Genomic DNA, 17,295 nt, shown 5'->3' with positions numbered 1-17,295 from the left:
CCTCTGGGTCAGCCCTTGAAGCATCACCCTCTCTCCACTAAGAGCAGAGGGACTGAGGGTCTCGAGTCCATGTTCTGAGAGATTCTGCTAGGAAAATGTGACTGCCGCCTTGGTATTGCAGCAGCCCAGGTGCAGCTCTGATGCTCACCGTTCAATTCACTCCAGATTTTCAGACCACTTTGTGTTTGATTTTCATTCCATGCTTCAGCTTGCTTCTCCTTCTTGATCTTCCTGAAAGTCATATTTGCTGTCTTTGCAAGACCATTATCAAACAACTAATAAAGAGGAGAGAAAAAATGTTTCTGAAACAAATATGTGAGAGATTCCTATTCTTAGGGGCAGGCTATCTGAGCTCTAAAACCTTATCTACACATGAACTGTACTGCCTTGTAATGGGTTAACCATCTTGTTGTGGAAATGCTTATTTCTGGAAAGAAGAATCCATCTGCAAAGGCACCTTTATACTAATGTGATAGAAGGTGTGACCATAAGGTGTGTGTGGTATAAATGAACCAGTAAGGATAAAGCCTTATCTTCATATATAATTCAGTGGAAACTTTCCAATTGGAGTGTTTTGACAGTATGTCATTATTTGAAAGGGCATATTACTGCAATGTGGTGTTTTCTTGCTTTCTGGATATACTATGTACTTCATGGATTTTAAAAACAAAAACCAAAAAAGTATTTTGGCATGGGACAAAGCAAAGAAACAATAACTTTCAAACACAGCACAGAAATCCTTCTGGTGGCAATCACTCCATGCAGTAGGAAGCCAGTATGCAGCTAAACTAGTCTGGTACAGCAGGTTCTGGCTAGTGAGGCTCCATTGTCATTTACGAGCAAGCATGTTTAAGCAGTTAGGATGTCTTCATTCCATTTTGCTCTGTTTTGGCTGGTATCCTTGTACTTATTATTCTCTGAGCACACTTAAGGGACCAACCCCTTCATTTACATGTTCAGTTAAACAGTAATTTTTTCATCAGGTCACTCTTTTGTGAGTCGCTATTTGCTGAGTACCACATTGGAAGCATTTGCTGGTCTCAGGAGAGGCAATGCTTCACTTGTCTTGGGAAGCAGAAGACAGAAGTCCTCACAGGCAGAAAAAGCTGGGCTAGATGGAAAATGCATTAGCATAAGTAAGATACAGATTTAAGGCACAGAAATTGTACTTGCAAAATATGTCTGTGTGAATGCTGGCATTAAGGGAACTCTGGAAACTGCAAAGAAAATAACTGCCATTAGCCTGGGAATGATAGTATAAGAGGTTTATACTGAACTACATTACACAGTGTTTAGGATGCACCAAGAGCACGTGTAAACATCGGGGTATACCTGCACAGTACAGCTGAGGATTACTAGCAGTTTGCCACTGACAGAAGGGGCAGTCCAGCCAGTCTGCATCAGTTCCAACCTAGTCCCTCCAGCCCTGCTTGTAGCCACATAGCTTTGTCTCTTCTCTTGAACCATCTCCGTCTCTCAGACTAGAATTGGTGAGCTGATTCTCACCTGACAGAAACTGCTCACTTTTTTTTTGGTAGGGTTATTTTTGGTCAGCACAGCAATTTCAATTGGAGTTTCAATCCATCAGGTGAGCATCAGAGCCAGTGCTCAGAAGAGGTCGAGGGTTTTCACCTGGTGTGAGGAAGGCTGGCAGAGGACTGGTACCTTCTCGTTCAGTGGCAAGGCGCACATAGGTTGGCAGAGCTCTGTCATATTGCAGCACCTGGGAGCTAAGGTACATTAACTGTGCTGTATAGCTGTCTAACTCAAAGGAGTCTGTTCCCTGATTATAAGAGTCCATAATTTTTCTGCAGGATTCATAATGCTGCATTGTCTTTGTCTCCATGTAGAGCTTCTGAGTATAGAAAGAAAACAGTTTGAGGGCACAGAGTATGTACCCCTTACAATAAGAAGTGTGGGCGTTGAGTAGTCAGCAAGCATACTCTAAACAACGTTAGAGAAAGCTATGCCTTTGGACTGAGAGTTACTCAAAGTTTGCCTTTTTTTTTCCCTTCCCAGTTCCTGTGAATTTACAGCATCACTGTTTCCCGTCATGTCAACAAACCAGCCTCAAATATGCAGGGTTTGTCCCTTCCACGAAAGCTCAAAAAGATAAATAATTCAAAGACAGTTGAAAGTCTCGTTCAGATGCAACCACGTCAGTATGGGTTACTGATGGCATAATGCATTTTTTTCTGCATAAGTGTTTCTCTTTTCAAGTTTGTATCAGTACACAGCCTATTCCTTAAAAACCTATGCCAGTTGCAGTTACTGCCTCTCGTGCTGCTGTCCCAACTTGACAGTCACTGCTGCTAAACTGCAGTATAACTGAAACGCTGAGGTATTTGCATGGAAAGGGACTTTCTGGAGCCTAAGCAAAGCTTGTAAAGAGAACAGCTTAAAACTCCAAATGTATATGGGAGGTCTAGATTCTGTAGATGAGATTAGTTTGGGACTTCTAGAAGAGCAAAGGAGATTTAGCCATGTATCTTTCATTAAATAGTACAAGGAAATAGCCACGTCCAGCTTGGAAAATTTTGATACAAATTATCTAATGGCAGATGACAGAGTCTTCTTGAGCAGTACTAGCTCCAGCTCTGACCCTTTTAAAATACGAAATTCATTAGAAAAGAATGAAAGTAAACAAATACAGAAAAAATGTTACACATACAAGAGTGCTGAAGAACGGAATGCTTTCCATGGTGATTTAAAAAAAAAATCAAGTTTTTAAATTCAAACCAGCACTTGGGGCTACAACAACGTAGAAACCTTGGCAGGATAAGGAGCTCTGACTGAAAGTTATTGTTATTATTCATTTTCTGGTAAAGCAGGAGCCAGTTGTGGTAGAGTTTATCCCAACAATTTAAAAGGGAGCTTTTAAATACCTTTACTTAGTTCTTTTATCATTCTTTTAAACTTTTGACTACTTCTGGTTTCATTTTTTTTTTTTGTCAAACCCACAAAAATTTGTTAAGGAGGACTTAGTTCAACTCAAATTTTCACTGCTTGCTATCTGACCACTGATTCTTTTAAATCTTGTATGAGCAGAAGTTAGCTCGATGGGTTCTGAGCTTCAGTTCTCATTCTTTGACAATCAGAGCTTGGGACAACTGGAGCTCAACATAACACTTGAAGTAAAAACTAGGGAAGTGTTAGGTTTCCACTCGGTCATCTGTTCTGTTTTTCAGTCAATGTTCCTTTTTCTTTTTTCTTCCCCATTAATGACTGCTGAATAGTTTGCAAAGAATGCTGGGGATGACCAGTCTTCTGTGCTGCAAAGTGTTATATTCTTCTGCCCCTGGAAGTTCCTCAGTGTGAACACCAATACGTGTTTGTATAGAGTGCCTAACAGGTTACACCGTAACATGAGGTGAGGAAACAAATCTGTAGAATTCCTAGGAGAAGAGAAAAAAGGAATAGATTTGAAAAGAGATCTGATGAGAATGATTGCAGAGTTAGAAACAGAAAATTACTTTAGTTTAGCTAGTCATACAAGATCCATTGCCCTGTTACCCCCCCTCAAAGAATAGACTCCGTATCCTCACGTGTGATCTTCCCAATACCTTTTGAGAAAACAAGTAAGAACCAAGTCCCTTTGTGGCTTTTGGTTTCTAAATATTTCCCACTGTCCAAGCCAAAAGGTGCTTTCATAAAATCCCTGTTTGGCTGCTCTTGACCCGGAGGTAGAACTAAACTCCCCAAGCACCCAAGTCCTCAGCCAGACCAGAATTCATTTCAAAGGCAGTGGCAGCTTAGCTTTCTGTTGGGTTAGCAGGCTAAAGAGTCTCACCCTGCACAATTGGTTGGTCCAGTGTAAGAGGCTGTGGGTGCATATATTTGGGAGTAGGATGCAGACAGACCAGGGGGAATCAATGTCTTTCCTGTGGACGCCCAGGTGGGCCTGCATAGGTATAACATCAAACCACAGTATAGGTTCAAGAATTAATGCCAAAAGCCACCTCCAGGTGCTGGTTTGCTACTTCAGAGCTTTGCTGATGGGTAGGATCCCAGAACATCAAACTTTCTTCTTCAGTATTTTAGTGTTTCCAAATCAAGGAAGGTACTTTTTTATCCTAGAGTAGCAGTTCTTAAGGTTTGAGGCATGGAGTATTCTGTGGCTGTCCATGGAGAGGCAGCTGGTTATTCACACAATGGTACAGGGATTATACATTAATGTGTCTCTTTTGAAGTTGCATCTGGCTGAATTAGCAATTATCAGAACATAATGAAAGAAATAAAAGTTGGATGAAGTACTTTCTTGAAGTCACTCTGTAATCTGTGGACTAACAACTGGTCTGCAATGCCATAATTTGCTGTGACATGGTTTGTGGTGTGCAAATGACGGAGAACTCTGGCTCTCTATTAAGTAATTATCATGAAAATTTATGTTGCCTTAAAAGTACTTGTCCTCAGAAATTCCTCGTTCCCTCCTTTGACTAAAAAAAGATTAAAAAGAGTAACTGATATAGTCATTTAACTTCTTGATGACCGTATTAGTCCTGTAGATCCTACTTAATCAAGACACTAAGACTGCTGCTGATAAAATACGAGTTGGCAGACCGCATGCCGGCACCAAATGTATTCCTGTGCTTGACATGAAGAAAGTGTGGCTAAGGTTAATCATAAGGAAGTTCTAGTTAATCATAGCTCCGGGGTGAAGTAGAAGCAATGTACATAAATTAGTGTAATACAGAGCAATTTTTAGAAAAAAAAACCCTAAAATTTTATTATTATCTCCCTGTGAGACTGCAATTTGTAATTTGCACTGTAATTCCATCAGCTGTCTTTTCTGCTTCTGTGCACAATCAGATATAGCATCACCATGTCATTAAAGAAACAATTATTCTAACAACAGAACTAATAAATGCCTTCTGTTAGATGCAAGATTTAGCCAGCAAACACAAATAGACCTTTTACATCAATACCAGCTAGGATTAACAGTGACATTTAATGTCACCCACTCATCCATGAATTGCCACATTGTCATTGTAAGCCACAGGGTGGAGAAAAAAAAAAAAAGGAGACATCTAGCAAATGCAAAGTTATCATTCATGGGTGTGAAGAAACTGTGACTATTTACAGATGTTAGTCAAAACCTCTAAAATTAGCAAATATTTTAATCCCACATAAATTCCATATTTAAGATTGTAGGATTGAATATTTAATGAGAATTTAGTTGAACAGATTTTTTTTCAGGTACAGTACATTATATTTCCTACTTATTCACAGCCTTCTTGTGTTAACTTGGACACCTTGTACAGCATTTGTGTGTCTCTTATTTCCTCAGGCCTATAATTTTTGGGGTATATAATACAGCAGTATTTCCCATTCTTATATGTGGACTGGAAGCAATTTAGTAGAGTCTGTAGAGAATCTAGAGATGCTCTATATGGGTAGGGTAACACTACTGTTATGATGAAACATAGGAACCTGAGGATCCTATAATAACAATTGCCTTTTTTTTTCTTCACATGCCCCAAATGAAAAAGCAGATTATAGGGAACAGCAGGGTTAGTGAGATGATTAACTGGTGTATAGTTTAAATTACACTAAAATTAGACTAAATTTCAAATGTCAACTTTTTAACAGAGTTTTTTTTCTGAAATTGTTTTGTAAACATTAGTGTAGGAACACACAAAGATTTTCTGTAGCACTCATCGTTATGGTAGTTAGGTATCAAACCCAGGATCTAAATGCAAATTGTCAGCTAAAGACTTGTAGCCAGTCTTGCAGTCACACACTGATTTTCACATATGTTCATCAACTAGTTGGGCTTAAGTTCCTTCCTAGGAATATTAGATCAGTTTAGCTTGAATTCAGTGGTCTTGTTTAAACTAGGTTTTAAGAATGTAGGTTTGAACTTTTAGGCTAACGATATCCCTTTAATGCTATTTGAAATTTCATGAATGCCAAATGTTCTAGAAGATTTTCAAATGAGTTGCCTGGCTCCTGAGTCATAGTGAGGTGTGAGTGAAATGTAGGAAAACACCTAGCCAAAAGGGGTATGCCTTTTCCTTTTTGTATGTGTAGATATACATTTGATCTATTTTGCATATATGATCCCCGCCTGGTTGCCACCGTTTGAGCAGGTTACAAAGATTCTAGGAACAGTGGGTGAGGAGCTACATCCTTTCTTGTATTTGAACCACACCTGATATTATGGGATACCAACTATGATTCAGAAATACCAACCTACAACCAGTAGTAGTAGCAGCAATGTTGTCAACAGAAGCTTTAACAGCCTAATACATTTCCTCCACTCCCAATCAATCGATTTCCTCTTCCTCAGTATCACTTCCCTGTTGTTTCATTCAACCTCAAGTCAAAAGAGCAGGCGAAACCTTCACGAGGCCATAAAGGATAAAAGCATAAAAACTCATGCTGGCAACAACAGCTCCATAGCTCATGGTAACAATTCCTTTCTAAAGAGACCACTGGGGAAAAAGCAATAATCTCAAAGCAGGTAATTCTTCATTACTGACCCATGAAAGCAACAGGTCAGAGGGACTTAAACCAGGCAGCAGAAAAGGACCCCTGAAGAGCACTAGTGTGGAACGGCGAACACTAAAACCATTCAGTGATTAAAAAAAAGGAGCTGTTGCCCTGTACTGCTTAGTCACTGTGTGTGCTGGCATGTTTGAGATGGGTTACTTTTTTTTTCCCTTCTCTTTACCTCAGGCATTCAGTTTGAAGGGTGTGTAAGGAAGTGAACTTTCAAAATGATTAGTCATCTTTACAGTTACAGTCTTCTACTTTTAACAGGATTTGAGGCAAAGTTTTCCAGAATTTGGATTCAACTACACAGGGATCAAAAGGGACTCATCTGCAAAGGAGGATGAGGTGGGCATTCAGGCTAGCCAGAACTCCCATTTAGGACCCATCATAAAAGATACCAGTTTTGACACACCTAAGGGAATAATCAATGGAAATCCTGTGAACTATACTTAGTGTTTCTTATACAAAGTGGTCTGTTATTCAGTGTTGCCTTTAAGGGACCCAACACTGCAGTCATTGAGGTGAAAATGTAGTCTTCTACATTTGCCCAACAACATTAAGTTCTCTTGTCCATGTCATAATTAGAATGCTGTATGTGGAGACACTTATCATCAAAATAATTTTTGTTCTTCCCACTCTTGAAGTTTAAAGTAGAAGCAGCATCTTACATTTAGTTTTCCCATTTAATTCTTAATAAAGATATATTTTTATTTGAAGCATCCTCATTTTCTGAGCTTTATAGATCTATTAATCAATATTTGTGCAATTCAAGCTACTAAAAAAATCGCAAAATAATGGGAAGTAGCCAGGAAAGAGGAGGTAGGTGCAGAAGGGATAAATGAAGATGCACAGCATCACAACCCTAAGAGCTCTGCACTTTGCCAAGCACGATCAGCGAGATGTTTTTGTCACAGGTCTTTGCTACCCAGTGGAAAACCGGTTGCTTTGTTTTCAGCCAGGCTGTCCAGTCTAGACGAAGTCCCATTTTAATTTAGAATTCAATGAGTTTTCATCTGTTCTAAGAGGTTAAATCTTAAACTTTGCTACAATGTAAAAAACAACGACTGCTATTCCATACATATGGTATAGCAGAGAGAAAAAAGCAGTCTCTCAGTGCATGCAGCAGAAGCCTCCATTTATCTGTGCTCACCTGTTCACGAACACTACTTCAGGTGAATTTACTCCAGATCAGGGTTTGGGTTCTCATCTTGCTTAAGCCCCACAAATGTAAACACTGGGGAAAGGTCACTATCACATTTCTCTTGCAAACACAAGTTTGAGAACTGCCCAGCACTTTACAGGTATGGGCACTGTGGGGTGATGCTGTTACTGAAGGTGCACATTTTCCAGATCAAACACAAGCTACTTGGTTTTTGCTGTTTTACATTTTTATGATGAATTTAAGGAATGGTTTTGGTTTAAAATATGGAGGACTCTGGACCTTTGTGGCCAAGAGCATCTGTGGCTTAGCTGGACTCCTTTTTTTTTCCTCCAATGGTCTCTTCTCAGAATGGGCTAGTTATCCCAGACACAAAAAATTTGCAGGAACCCGAAGCAAACCTTAGAAGGTGAGAAAATTTCAGGTTAAAAACCAAAAGCCTAATACTTCCTATCACCTTGACAGCTATTAGTGACCTTATACAGCCCTTAAAAGATATGCTTCTTGGGATATGGTACTGCAAGCTGTTATCCACCATGCAACTAATTAATTTTGCAAAATGAAAAGATATTCTTAATAAATGATGTATCTTAAGAACAGATATGATAATTTTACAGCAACCCCTCTGCAGTAGTTTCCTATATCAGCTGTTCTGTGTTGAGCCAACTGATTTCTATCAGTAGCTAAAGATTACTAACATACTCTAATTAGGCATATCTGCTATACGAGGTACTTGGCACCACTTAAATATAAAAGTGTCCCAAGCACCCCAGTTTCATCCACAGTTCAGTTCATGCCATTTATTCACATGCAAAAGTGTAATACGTGTGTAAATGTCACAGGCAGAAGAAATGATGTAGCATCCCTGCTTCCATCCCCATCAAGGGAAGTGCTGCCACTAGTTTCAAAAGGCTTCAGATTTACCAGTGCTGCAGCCCACACTGTGCAGCTGCAAACTGCACGGGGTGGCAGCTACGACACCTGCAGTCTATTCACCCAGCCCATCTGCGACAGAAAGGGAAGTTTCAAGAGGCAGAAGACAAGTGTGAGGTTGGTAGCTAACGCTCCTGCAGTTGACCCCACAGGACCTAGCTGCATTCCTTTAATTATACTCTCTCCAATTGCCAGAGAGTTACTTCCATAGGATATACCTATAGTAAGATACATGTGATAGGTAGCAAGTAAAAGAAATAGCAAAATGTCCTTATATATTCAAGTGTTACAAACATGTTTTCTGGTACTCTGAGGCTTTATGTCATGCAAGTTTATGTCCAATGAACAGAGGACATCTTTATAGCCTGCAGTTAATTTCGTCTTTCTGTATTTATAGTAACAGGGACTGCACCTCCTTAGTGTGAACTGTCCAAAGGGATTTCTGTGCCCCAAAAAATACTGCGGACATCCTTTACCCCTTTTTTAAAAGCAAAAAATCCACATGATCACAAAAACCAACCACCCCACCCAACCATCATCCCACCCAGCTTCAGAAAGACATACCCATTATTTATGCCCATTCTACTACCAGTTTCTCAGACACTCTGAGGAACTGCAAAGTGAAATAACTGGTAGAGCTCAACAGCCAGCTAGCAGAAGTGAAGGGCCTCTAGCTTCAAGGGAAAAATACTGAGGAAAAGCCCAGTGTTTCAACTAAAGTTAGGGCTAGTTTTACATACAGCCCAAGCAACTGAACTATTCTGGTGGTTAGAAACATTAAATATTAAATCTCCAGGCTCTCTTCATGGACAAGGATTGATGCAAGGATGCATTCTATAAGCTGTCTGCTTTAGACTGACAGCAGTAAGCTTCAGTGATTCATCTGCATCAATGCAGAGGCATGCATGGACACCGATCTGTTGACTTCCATCATCACCTCATGACAGTCCTACCACAGGTTTGCAAAATGCCTTTTAATAAAATGAGGGCATGTTAAAATAGATTAATATGACTTGCTAGCTTCTTCTCATGCTTCCCAGTAACCTAGGGGAGGAGACAATTTATGGCTGTCTATAGCTGCACCTAAACTACAATGGTTCGTTTGGCATGACTAATCTAGCTGATTGAACATAGAATGCTTCTGCACCTTGACCCAGGTATTACCTGCTTTTAAGGTAATTCTTCCACATGCCACTAGCAGCTTAACTCCTTGTAAAAATCTTAGAATAGGGCTTCTTCAGGTTTTACCACAGAACATGAAATACCTCACCTGTAACACGGTTTTACAACAAACAAAATCTGGTAGCTTGGCTCAGTTTTTCAAATAATGTGTGCGTATTAGGACACATCAGTACTAATTTTGGCTAAACTGAAAAATGATACAAGATAAAAATCTGGAACAGCTGCAAAATAAGACAAAATGTTTTGTTATAACAAAATTAGAAATTCAAAATCACATGTTCCATTTTTTCTGTCAAACTGTTCACAATTTAACACAAACTGAAAAGCCAGTCCCTCTCCCAAACCCTGATATTAATCTCAGACTTCTTCCTTCTCCCCACACTCAGCTGAGGACATGAAAAAATAACAGCCTGTACTTTTTTTTTTTCTTCAGTGCCAACAAGGAAACAAAATACATGACTAAACTGCTTTTTTTCTGGATGAAGTCTCCAAAGTTTAATCTATTGCCTTCAGGTTCACGCGCATTCTATATAACTCAAAGCATATTAAGTCAGGACTGTAGTGCCCTTACCCCTCCTTTCTAGCCAACGGAAAAATAAGTTAGCAATGCAATGCTGAAGGGTTTCTCTCCCAGTGAGACGCCTAAAGTGCAGTCATTCTGATGTACCAGAACTCTCCTGCAACAGCTGTAGCTACATTCAACACAAGAGTTGTTTGTGCTTTTGCAAACAGTACTAGCTACACTAAGAAATGTTGCTAAGAGGACCAACTAAAATACTCAGCATCAGACATTAATTTACATTAGAGCTCTCAGCAAGTCATCTCTCTCAACTGTTATTCTGTAGAAGGGATATATGTTTAGATACAATTTTCTAAACAACTAATCAAGCCATTGCACGATCAGCAAGGCTCATGTAGACTGCTCTCCTACAGAGTCCTCCACCTCCCCCACAACCTCAGCTGCTTCCTGCATGCCCCCACTCTTTCCCCTAAGCATCCCAGAACACTTCCCCCTCCCTTCTCTTCTCACTCCTGTCCCCACACTACTAATTTGGGGTTGCTTGGTTTGGAGCTGCACACATCCTGATCCACCACCATGGTAACAGCTGAGCCTTTTTTCAGTCTAAGCACAAATCTGGATGTTTCCCAGAGGAGTTACTGACAGCATGAGGTTTACTAGTTTTAACATATATTTTTGTAAGGCAACAGCTTCAAAGAATTTTTAGATATACCAAAGTCCCACAGTCTAGCTTGGTAATGAAATGGAACTTCCCTTTAGAGAAGCTGCCAGCTGTAGTTAAGACACATTACAAAAAGCCTTAATCCTAAACCTTTTTTAATTAGGTATTGACCTTTACATAGTAACCAAAACTAGTATTAGTCTTCCCAGAGTCAGATATTTAGCTGCACAGAAATAAGGTCAAGATGCTATTTTAAGTTAAGCAATGCCACTCTCCCAGGCCCTTATTTAGACATACTTCTCTAAAAAAAAAAAAAAAAATTAAAATAATAGTTGCGTCTTCATTTACTTTGACATGAGCTATTAGAGTAACTGCCAAAGAAAAATGTTACTGTCTTGCAAACAACTCAACTGTATTTTTTCCATGTCTTACTCTCCCAGTGTTATATATCAGACATCTTCATGATACAAAAAAACCCCCAAAACAAAAAACAAGACGGCACATAGTTTTAACAGCCAATATAGCAAGTAGCACCTAAGTATGTAGCATACAGAAATCGATTCAAGCATAAACAATTCATGGGCTCTTTTTATTTCAGTAAAACTAAAGCTTACAGATTCTTAACTCAACCATTCAAAAAGACACCCATAAAAAGTTGTATTAATAAAAACTGGCAGGCTTCCAGGCCTCTAAAACATTTCAAACATAGGATGCATTAAAAGATATCAAATGTTTACATTAGTCTTGCTGCCTTACACACCCTCATAAAAAGTGAACAAACAGATTTAGTAACTTCAAGCGTACCATTAAAAAGACAGCAGTAAGTGCTCCAGTTTTCTGTACCATACAACTTTATTTCAAATTCACATCTTTCTAGGCAATGTATCCAAAATATTTGACTCAAGAGTACCTTTAGACTGTAAATATTCTGAAACAGGGCATCAAGCCTTTCCTGTCTCCAAAAAACCCTTAAGTTTTAGCTCATGTTATAAAAAGTAACCACATGGAATGTGACAAGTCATAATGTGAAATCAAAGTGCTTTAGTCCCATAGCGCAGACAGACACTAGTGGTTATCTAGCCATTCGTCAATACATCTCAAACACCAACAGAGATGTTTGCTCTGTTTGCACCCCACCTTGCAAAGACCTTTGGATCATTACGGTGAAATTTCATTAACTGACAGCTAAACAGTATGAGTGGACCAACAGTTTCACTTTGATATTTCAAATAATGAATTATGAGGCATCTTTTACCATTTTTCAAGTTCCCTTAGTAATTACCAAAGTTCTACTGTATTATGCAAGACAAAATTATGTTCCAGTTAGTATTCTAAAATCCCAAGTGTGCTGTATTCCAAATCCCAAAGCATCGAAACCCCCAAATTATTTCCCTGGACCCCAACAGCTATCTAAGACTCATTATTTTTGTGCAATTCTTTGCTATTTGCATGTGAAGAGATAAACACTTCACCCAATGGTTCATATGAAAGAACTATAAATTCTCAAATCAGAAAGTTACTTTAATAAGATTTGGACATAGGCAGTTGAATGGAATATGTGCTCAATTCAGAAGTGGCCATGGTGAAGAGGGGCTTATGTTGCAAGTGTTCAGTCAGAAAACTTCCTTTCTACAGAAGTCTAAAAAGCTATTTATCTTCCAGAGTGAAGGAAGTTTAAGACTCAGGCATTTAATTCTCTTCCCTGTTATTACAAAAGAATTAGCTCTACAGTATAATTCCTATGATTATTTCCCCCCCCCTCTCAGAAGACACCCCATTTTTGTACAAGTTTACAGTTTAAACAGGAAGGGCTGTGGGAAAATTTCTGGTCCTGTCCCACAGATGTAAAGACAAAAGTGCTTTGCAAGACGGATTTTATCCATCACATTTGTGGCAACCAACCCAAAATGAAGGCACATGAAGTCTATAACAATATATCTTATAAATTATAAACTGAAGCTGAACCTCTGTACAATTTCTAATCTTTTTGCACAAAAGTAATGACCAGCACCTATGCAGAGATTTTTTTTTTTTTTTTTATGTAATTATTCCCAGAAATAGTTAAGTGTTGCTTGCATGCCTATGTCAATACTGCCATGTATTAGGTTTTGTCACAAAGTGCAGAAATTGGTAATTTATCTGCACGGGAAGTCTGAAACCTGCGAATCGCCAGCACTCCCTTCCTCTGTCGCTACAAGAAATGTAAGCCACCAGCAACAGCTACAGAGAGCTGTCACCTTGAAAGTGCACAACTCCCAGCAGCAGTTTCCCTGTGAGGTGTTCTAGAGCTTGTGGCAGGCATTTAATCAGTGTCTCAAATTTGGATTTTAGCATGTCAAAGCCTATCTACTTTTGGTTAGTTACTGGCCAGACATGCACATACATTCTGAGGAAGCCAACTTGAAACATGCTTTGACAAATGTTGCACTGAAATTGTACCTTAATTTCCAAGCACAGATGAGCTGCTACCTTGAGCAGCATTCAGGATCCAGGGTCAGCTCAATACCTCATTCTTAAGGAAAGCCGAGTCTGGATACAAGTCTGCCTCCTAGATTTCACTGGAATTGCTAGCTTTAAAGCAGAGAAACAAGATTCAAGGTTTTTGCAAGCTTTAGCAGAGGGATAGGCTCGTCAATCAGATTAAGACTTAGCAGGCTGTTAAACAACAGTTCAAAGCCTTAGTTATCACTTCTCTAGAAATACAGGTTTAAAAGAACTCAAACACCACTGCCGTCACTTAACTAGAATATGTCATTATACTGCTTTCACTCAGGATGATAATCAGGGATAGTTTCAGAGTTCTGGTTATCGACCTTGTGTGTGAATTCACACATCCCCTTTTTTCCCCCTCCCCCCTCTCCAATTTCTGCACAAAGCCAGTTGAAGGGATTGGCACACAAGTTACTAGCAAACACAGACCTGCAGCTATTACAATTACAGGACCATATTAGAGTCTCATGAAGATTTCATGCAATGGTGCCTGTGCTGTTTTCTAAAAGAGAACACTTTCACAGGTAACACATACAACACAATTTTCTGATTTTAAACACAGTGAGTTACACAAACAACACTGACAAGAATTGACCAGACTTAATAACTGGAACTGCGCTAGGTCTGGCACTTGAGAATTCACAGTGATTAAAATAAAATTGCTTTGCCTAAGACAAAACATAAGATACCAAATATATAAAAAGACTCTTTGCTTTCATTATCTTGTATTAGTATTCCAACAGCAATAAGCAAGCTCAGTAGTACATCAGACAGCACAGACTTCGGCACGTGGTTAACTTTATTCATTGTTTGCAGTGCAATGGAGCAGGGGGTTTTTTGTATATATATTCACGATGTCACATCAGGCAATTTTCAGTGAATAAAGTCAACACAGGCTTGAGTCTTTGCTGGATTGAAGCTTGGATTCTGACAGGAAAACGTTATCTACTGTCTCATTTTGGGTACCCAACTCCACACTGTGCCAGGCGGTATTGCTGTTAAAGAGAAACTTAAAGTATATTTGCATATAACTGAGGTGTTCTTCTTACATAGCAAGTTGTTTGTAAGTAGTTTATAGTACCAGTTGATAACGTAAGAGTAGAGCATTTGCACTCTTCCTTCCCCACTCAACTCGCTAATCCTAGCAGATTCACTAACACAGGTTTCCGATCCCAAAGCCTGCTTTTTGAGAGAAAGGAGCGCAGCTTTTAGACACCCCAGCGTTTCTCAGCGTACCCGCTGCCTCTCACTTCAGCACTGAGGGCCCAGCCAAAGCAGCTGCTCTCGGGAGCTGTAAGCCACCAGAGCCCCGCTGACCCCACCAAATTGAGAGTTAAAGCAAGATACTCAGGACTCATCTGCCCAGAGTCCACGAGTGTAAATGAGCACCCACTCGTACCTGCCTCACCTTCCGCGCTACACCCTTGGGCACTCTGGTCCGTGCGCCCACCTCCCAGACCTCCTGCTCCCTGGCCTTATCCAAAGACATTGGACTTCGGCCTGAGCTTGAACGATGCTTTCAGGGATTTCTCCTCGTGCTCTTCCTCCTCAGTGTCACCACGAAACGAGGGCGTGTTGTGGATGATCTGAGTCCTGAAGCGGATCTTATTAAGCCGAGGCTTCATCCGCCCGCTGCCGGAGGCTTTCCTGGTCATCTCCTTGCCCTTGCCCGGCACCGCCGCCCCGTCGGTGCCCTCAGCTTCCTCCCCGGTGCTGTGATGGTGGTGGTGGTGGTGGTGGGAGAGCCGGTAGCTCATGAGATTGGAGGGCAACACCTTGGAGAGCCTCCAGCGCCCGCTCCCGTTACCGGCAGCCCCCTCCTCCTCCTCCTCCTCCTCCAGGGCCCCCACCAGGTTCCGCATGTCCCCCGAGGTGCCCTGGTGCAGGTAGTGCGCGGCCTTGCGCCCGCTGTAGTCGCGGATGTCCACGTCGGCGTCGTAGGCTCCCACCAGCAGCTTCACCACCTCGGCATGGCCGTGCATGGCGGCTATGTGCAGCGCCGTGTGCCCGCCGCTGGTGCGGGCGTTGATGTCCACGGGCAGCTGGTGCTGCTGGGCGAAGTTGACCAGCGTGGCCAGCAGCTCCTGCCGCCCGTGCTTGGCGGCCCAGTGCAGCACCGTGAAGCCGGTGATGAAGTCCCGCTTGCAGAGCAGCGCCGGCTCGCAGCTCAGCAGCCCCTCCAGGCTCTCCCACCGCCCGTCCGAGGCCGACAGCATCCAGGCGTGCTCCAGGGGGTCCAGGGCCACGGCGCCGGTCGTGCTCCCCTCCTCCTCAGCGGACGACGAGGCCACCGAGGCGCTGTCCGAGTCGCCGCCGCCTCGGCCGCGGGTCCCCCCGGGTAGGGCGCCGCGCTTCAGCTGGGGCGAGCCGCCCCGCGCCGCCTCCCGCAGGCTCCTGCGGCCGCCCCCCTGCGCCGCCGCCCCAGGGGCTCCCTCCGCCGCCCCCGCCTCCTCCGCCGGCGGAGGCCCCCCCGGGCCCGCCGCTACCGCAGGCTCCTCGCCATCGCCACCGCCTCCGCCGCGCCCGGGCGGCGGCCCCCGCCGGGAGCCCTTCCGCTGGCCTCCGCCCGCCGCCGGGCTCGGCCGGGGCGGCTCCCCCCGCCGCCCCGCCGGCGGAGGGCGGCCACCGGCATCTTCGCCCGCTGGCGGCGGCGGCGCCTCCTCAGCGCTCGCCCGCGGCGAGGGCGGCGGGCTCGGCCGCTCCGCGCTGCCCCTCGCCGCCGCCTCCGCGGGGGTCAGGGCGGGGGGCTCCGGGGCGCAGTACCGGCGGCGGAGGTGCACGTACTTGACACCGGTGCCGGGCTCCTGGCGCACAGTGGCCACTGCGTTGACCAGCTCCTTGAAGAGGTGGCGGGCGGCAGCGCGGCGGCCGGGCTCCGAGGGGCTGAGCCAGTCCCGGAAATGCTCCAGCAGCTCCGCGTTACGGGCCCGCCCGCCCCGCGCCGCCAGGAACCGCACCACCGACTCCTGCCGCAGCTCCGCCGGTTCCGCCATCACCGCCCCTGCCCCATCGCCTCGCGCCGCTGCTGCTGCTGCCGCTGCGGGCGCGGCGGCGGGGCCGCGGCTGCCCGAGCCCCTCCTCCTGGCGGCGGCATGCCCCGGCAATCACGGCGGCGGTGGCGCCACGCCACCCCCCGGCCGGGAGGGGCCCGCGCGGCCCCACGCCACGAGCGCTCTCCTCAGCGACGGCGGGGCGGCTACTGCGGCCCCTCCGCCCCGCGTGGGGCCGCCGCGGCCCCGCCCGCCCGTGGCGCTGCCTCCGCCCGGCGGCCAGCAGCGCCCCGTCACGGCGGCCGGTGGGTGCGCGCCCTCTCCCCTCAGCGCCCGCCCGCCCGCGCGTTGCCCTCCCCGCCTGGCCCGGCCCGGCGGGGCTATGGCCGCTTCCCACGCCGGTTCGCAGCCGGTAAGTCCCCTCGGTGGGGCTGGCGGGCAGCTCCGCCGCCCGCTAACCCCCGGCACCGCGGGTATCGCGTGGTGGGTGTCACCCCGGCGCGGGTCAGGCAGCACCAGCGGCGGGGGGGGTGGGAGGGAGCTTGGGCTGAGCTGAGGGGGCTGGGGGTGCCCCCGGGGCGGCGCGGGGCTCCGGTTTGCGGGAGGGAGAGAGCCTCGGCGTGCCGTTTCGTTCCCGAAGTTGCCAGGCTTTTAAAAAACTTGCTGTTGAGGCGTCTCGTTTCTGGTGTCGCTCTCCGCTGAGCTCCCGTAGCGTATCGCGTAGTTCGAGTAATAGGTTGTAGCGCTGAATCTTGGCTAGTGAAGAAATACTTTCTTTATGCCTAACGGCAAAGCTGTCGGCTCTATGCTTTTAAGACGTGGAACCCGTCCATACTTTAGTGCTGGAGCATTAGCTCCGTTTTTG

The 17,295-nt window shown here is 44.3% G+C and overlaps 2 protein-coding genes across 5 annotated transcripts in view; one reads left to right on the top strand and one right to left on the bottom strand.

Moving 5' to 3' along the window:
• Nucleotides 1-388: 388 nt before the first annotated feature.
• On the bottom strand, nt 389-16,433 carry SOWAHC (sosondowah ankyrin repeat domain family member C). Of its 3 annotated transcripts, none has more exons than XR_012627582.1 (2): nt 13,390-16,433; nt 389-3,395 (listed from the first exon to the last, which is right to left on the bottom strand). XR_012627582.1 is itself a non-coding variant. In XM_074859162.1 (1 exon), exon 1 carries the CDS (start codon nt 16,431-16,433, stop codon nt 14,916-14,918), a length of 1,518 nt encoding a protein of 505 aa, XP_074715263.1. In that variant the 3' UTR covers nt 11,521-14,915. The 3 variants fall into 3 exon arrangements, 1 of the variants encoding a protein (XP_074715263.1); XR_012627583.1 differs by having other exon boundaries at nt 14,840-16,433; XM_074859162.1 differs by lacking the exon at nt 389-3,395 and having other exon boundaries at nt 11,521-16,433.
• Nucleotides 16,434-16,566: 133 nt separating this feature from the next.
• The window catches only part of SEPTIN10 (septin 10), a 31,101-nt gene continuing 30,372 nt past the window's right edge, over nt 16,567-17,295 (top strand). For both annotated transcript variants that reach the window (XM_074859165.1, XM_074859163.1), the window contains exon 1: nt 16,567-16,842. In XM_074859165.1, the coding sequence (XP_074715266.1) occupies nt 16,813-16,842 (30 nt within the window). In that variant the 5' untranslated portion in view covers nt 16,567-16,812. The remainder of the gene's footprint in view (nt 16,843-17,295) is intronic.

Source organism: Strix uralensis, chromosome 2 (genome assembly GCF_047716275.1).
Source record: "Strix uralensis isolate ZFMK-TIS-50842 chromosome 2, bStrUra1, whole genome shotgun sequence".
In the NCBI taxonomy this organism is placed as follows: domain Eukaryota; kingdom Metazoa; phylum Chordata; class Aves; order Strigiformes; family Strigidae; genus Strix; species Strix uralensis.
Note: the sequence above shows the minus strand (reverse complement) of the source record. Positions and strands in the feature narration are given on the sequence as shown.

Coding starts and splice junctions, on each gene's coding strand:
- SOWAHC (XM_074859162.1), bottom strand. CDS start 16,433: ATGGCGGAACCGGCGGAGCTGCGGCAGGAGTCGGTGGTGCGGTTCCTG.